This window comes from Heliangelus exortis, chromosome Z (assembly GCF_036169615.1).
Source record: "Heliangelus exortis chromosome Z, bHelExo1.hap1, whole genome shotgun sequence".
NCBI lineage: Eukaryota > Metazoa > Chordata > Aves > Apodiformes > Trochilidae > Heliangelus > Heliangelus exortis.
Genome location: NC_092454.1, coordinates 71,841,457 through 71,845,358, shown reverse-complemented (window position 1 = coordinate 71,845,358; position 3,902 = coordinate 71,841,457). Strand labels below are relative to the sequence as shown.

Below are 3,902 nucleotides of genomic sequence, written 5' to 3'. Positions count from 1 at the left end.
TAGATACATAGACACAGGACAATTTTTTTTTTATAATTATTTGGAAAATGTTATTTTCCCCTAATCCTTGTTTCTTTTTTTTTTTCCTTTATGCGCATACGATGTTTTAAGTTTTACAAAAAATGAAAATAAAGACTAATATTTTACAAAATGAGTAACAATGCTCGTGGTAAGTGTTTGCGCGTGGAATTTTTTTTTTTTTCGTTTGCTTGTTTGCTTTTATTTCCTTTTTCTTTTTCCTTTCATTCTACACAAGGTTCAGTTCAGTTTCAATGCGTTCTCTTTTTTTTTTTTTGTTGGTTTTTTTTTTTTGTTTTGTTTTGTTTGTTACTGTACAGCAATATATCAACAACAGTCCACAATAAATCCTGGAAGATCCAGTATCCCCTTCAGGTTTGATTAATATCCCCTCAATACTCATTTTTTTGTTTGTTTTTATATTTTTTTTAATTTTTTTTTTCGCTTTTTTCTCTCTTTTATTCTTATTTATTCTGTCGTGGGTTTTTTTTTGTTTTGTTTTTTTTTTTTTTTTTTCCTCCTCTCCGAAAAAAATAAAATAAAATAAAAAAATTAAAAATTAAAAAAAAAAAAAAAAGCGAAACACCACCAACAACCTCTCCGCGGACGCGAGGTCCGTCCTTCTCCCCACCACGGCCACACCTCTGCCTCTTACTCGGCCCTTTCTTTTGTTCGGTGTCCGCCTCCCGGGCCCCCCCCGCACCCCGACTGCCCCTCGGTGCGAGCGCTCCCGCCGCCGCCGCTCCGCCGCCTCTCCGCCGGGGGTGCGGGCCGGGCTCTAGGAGCACTGGATGGACATGTAAGGCCAGTTGAAGCTGCTCCCCGACAGTAGCATATCCCTGATGAGGGTCTCGATGGGGGTTTTACCTACCAAGCGGACGAAGAAGAGCTGCTCGATGACGGAGGAGGAGACGGTGCGCAGGGAGGGGAGCCGCAGCAGCAGCTTCCCGAAGCGGCTGGGCTGGTTGGGGTACTGGCTCCTCACATACTCCTCCAAAGCGCACTGAGACTTCTCCTGCAGGCTCTCGATGTGGGCAGCATCCGAAAGGCCGCAGGCGTCTGCCCGCACCGCACCGCGCCCGCGGAGCCAACGGCGGAAAGGCGGCAGTGGGAGATGTTGGGGTGTTGGAGGAGGAGGAGGAGGAGGAGAGGGGGGGGGGAAGGAAAGGAGGAGGAAGGTGTGGAAGGGGGGGGGAGATGATGGTTAGTGGCGGGGAAGCGCACGGGGAAGCGCCGACGGGATGTGGGGGGCACCCCGAACGGCGCATCCCCCCCCCCCCTTCCCCTCCATCCCCCTCCCATCCCACACCGGCGACGAGTAAATAACGGGGGACACCCCCGCCCTCCTCAGCCCCCCCCCCCCCCAACCCCCTGCAACCCCTCCGTGAGTATTTCCACGGGGGTTGCTTTGGGGTTGCCACACACACCCGTGACCCCATCACCCCCCCTCTACCACCCCGTGCCCCCTTTTCCAAATACAATCCCCTTTCCTTGGATATTTCGCGCCGGACAGTGAGGTGCCTGCTCCAGAGAACCCTTCACTGGGACCAGCCCCCTCCCCCCCTTAAATGACACTGAGGGGAGCTAGGGAAAAAAAATAAAATAAAAAAAGAAAATAAAAAGAAATAGGGGGGCGGCTTATTGAAAGGGATGAAAAAGATAATAATAAAAATAATAATAAAAATGACAATAATAAAAAGGGATAAAAAGCAGAGGCGCGCACACGCCGGGGGAGTTTGTTGACATGGCTGCACATCAGAGGCAGGCAGCGGCTGGGACCTGCGGCGACTGGCAGGGATCCGGCCGGGGGATGCCGAGGGGAAAAGGGGCAGGGGGTCCCTTCTGCCTCTCTGCCCCTCCGCCAGCCATCGCAAATTGGCCACATTTTTTTTTTTTTCTTAGGTGACTGTGCCATAAATCGGGTGGAAAAAGAAAAAAATCCCCAAACCAAACCACCAACAAACCAAACCAGACCAAAAAAAAAAAAAAAAAAAAAAAAATTAAAAAAAAAAAAAATCCCACAACCAAACCGGCTGTGTTATTCCGGGCTTTGGGATGCGGGAGAAGCCTGCAGCAGCACTCAGACACAAAGATTGGGGAGGGAGGGCGGCAAAGGGTAAACCCTGCCTAAATGTGGCCAGAGGGACACCCCAAAACACATACACACCCCTCCTGCTCCTTGTGGGTCCCTGAGGGCAGAAACATAGCCCTGGCACCTTACAGAGAGATGCGACCTGAGCTGACAGGCTAATGGGGGAGCAGGGGCCCTGCCCATCCATGCACCCCTACTCAGAGGTGCTGTTCCTGCTTGCACGAGTGTGCACAGGAGCATCCGTGCGTTTACACACACGCAGACCCTACTCCCCTCCCCAAAATTCGGGATAATTGTGCACCCGGCTGCTTGTTGGGGGACTCGAGGAGGAAACCACAGTGGTGGAAAAGTGTTGGGGTACGGGCGGATGGTGGAAACCATCCACATTGTTTTGGAGATTAATTTTTTTGGGGGTTTTTTTTGGTTTTTTTTTAAACAAAAACACAACAAAACGCATCAGGATCAGAATGAGGAAGTCAGCTGGCAGCACGGTTTAACACAGATCAAAGCCAGACTTTGCTAATATATAGATTCCCTATATGAATTAATGCATGTTAATGGCCCCCGAAAGGACACTGCAAAATTGTGAATGGAGAATATGACCCTGGAAAGGCACAGCAAATTATTCAAAACGCAAGGAAAAAATAATAATAATAAAAAAAAAAAAAAAAAGGGGGAAAAAAAAAAATCTGTCGCAACTGCATTTTTGAAGTTTAAGTCCTCCCGTATCAAGAACTGGCTTTTACAAAGATTTCTGAACACCTTCATCTACAATACTATGGCCTCGAGCAAAAATACAAATAAAACAAGCCATAATTCAGGAACTTCTGAGGAGGAGAACCTTTGACCTGAGCTGCGGACTCGGCATCCCTCAGATATACAATTATCAGAGCCAGGCTGCTCTGCTAATCCATACTGTACCTTTAAAGCAATGATATTTTGCAACATCTAAAGCACCAGGTTGCAACACATATATCTATCAAAAGCTTGGGCCTGTTCTTGTTTGCAATATATATCAAAAACACAGGCCTGTTCATATGTTGATTGCCACAAATCACACTCCATATTTACATATATCTTGCTATTTTACATGCATTATCTGCCCATTATGCATTAGGATCCTATTCAACTTCCAAACAATGCAATATGAAAGGGTCTTACTGACACCCTAGCAGGGCTTTTTTTCCTTTATACCCCATATGTCATCCCCTTCAGGTTAGTAAAATATTTATCAGATATTTAGTATAAGTGCACCTATTACTGCAGGTCACTGGACAATGTGGATGGGGAAGTTGCTTGCTCCAAGGGCAGCAGCCTAGGGAGGGGAGTTGGGGTTTGGAAAAATACATCTTGGGTTTTTATTTCCTGAGACCCCCAAACACTCAGGGTTTTCTCACACCAATAACATCTATTGAGCTTTAATTATTTAAAATGGCCCAGCATATGCCTTTTGCTCGGGTTTTATTCCGCATCCTTAAAGGTGGCGGTGGGAAGGCTTAACTCTCCCCTCAGAATGGGATTAAAAATAATAATAATTAAGGGATGCACAGTTCGATTAGATGATGGAGTCCAGAGAGGTACAATCCATGGGAGAAATAATCCAGTCCATGTTTACTGGAGGTGAATTATTGTTCCATCTCAGAAAGTGGGCTAATGTGAAAATCCTGCGTGTGCCTCACTTTTTTATATGGCAGTGTGTCAATAAGGGAAAGCTCTATATTTCTTCCTGCAGTCTATGGAAAAGAAATTATGTAAATAAATAACCATTACTAGAAAAGAAATTATGTAAATA

At 46.1% G+C, this 3,902-nt stretch overlaps 1 protein-coding gene across 5 annotated transcripts in view; it reads right to left on the bottom strand.

Moving 5' to 3' along the window:
* Positions 1 to 668: 668 nt before the first annotated feature.
* Positions 669 to 3,902, bottom strand: part of NR2F1 (nuclear receptor subfamily 2 group F member 1) — an 11,320-nt gene continuing 8,086 nt past the window's right edge. For 4 of the 5 annotated variants that reach the window (XM_071732350.1, XM_071732353.1, XM_071732355.1 and 1 more), the window contains one exon: positions 669 to 1,077. In XM_071732350.1, the coding sequence (XP_071588451.1) occupies positions 797 to 1,077 (281 nt within the window). In that variant the 3' untranslated portion in view covers positions 669 to 796. The remainder of the gene's footprint in view (positions 1,078 to 3,902) is intronic. The other variant, XM_071732351.1, reaches the window with a different exon arrangement.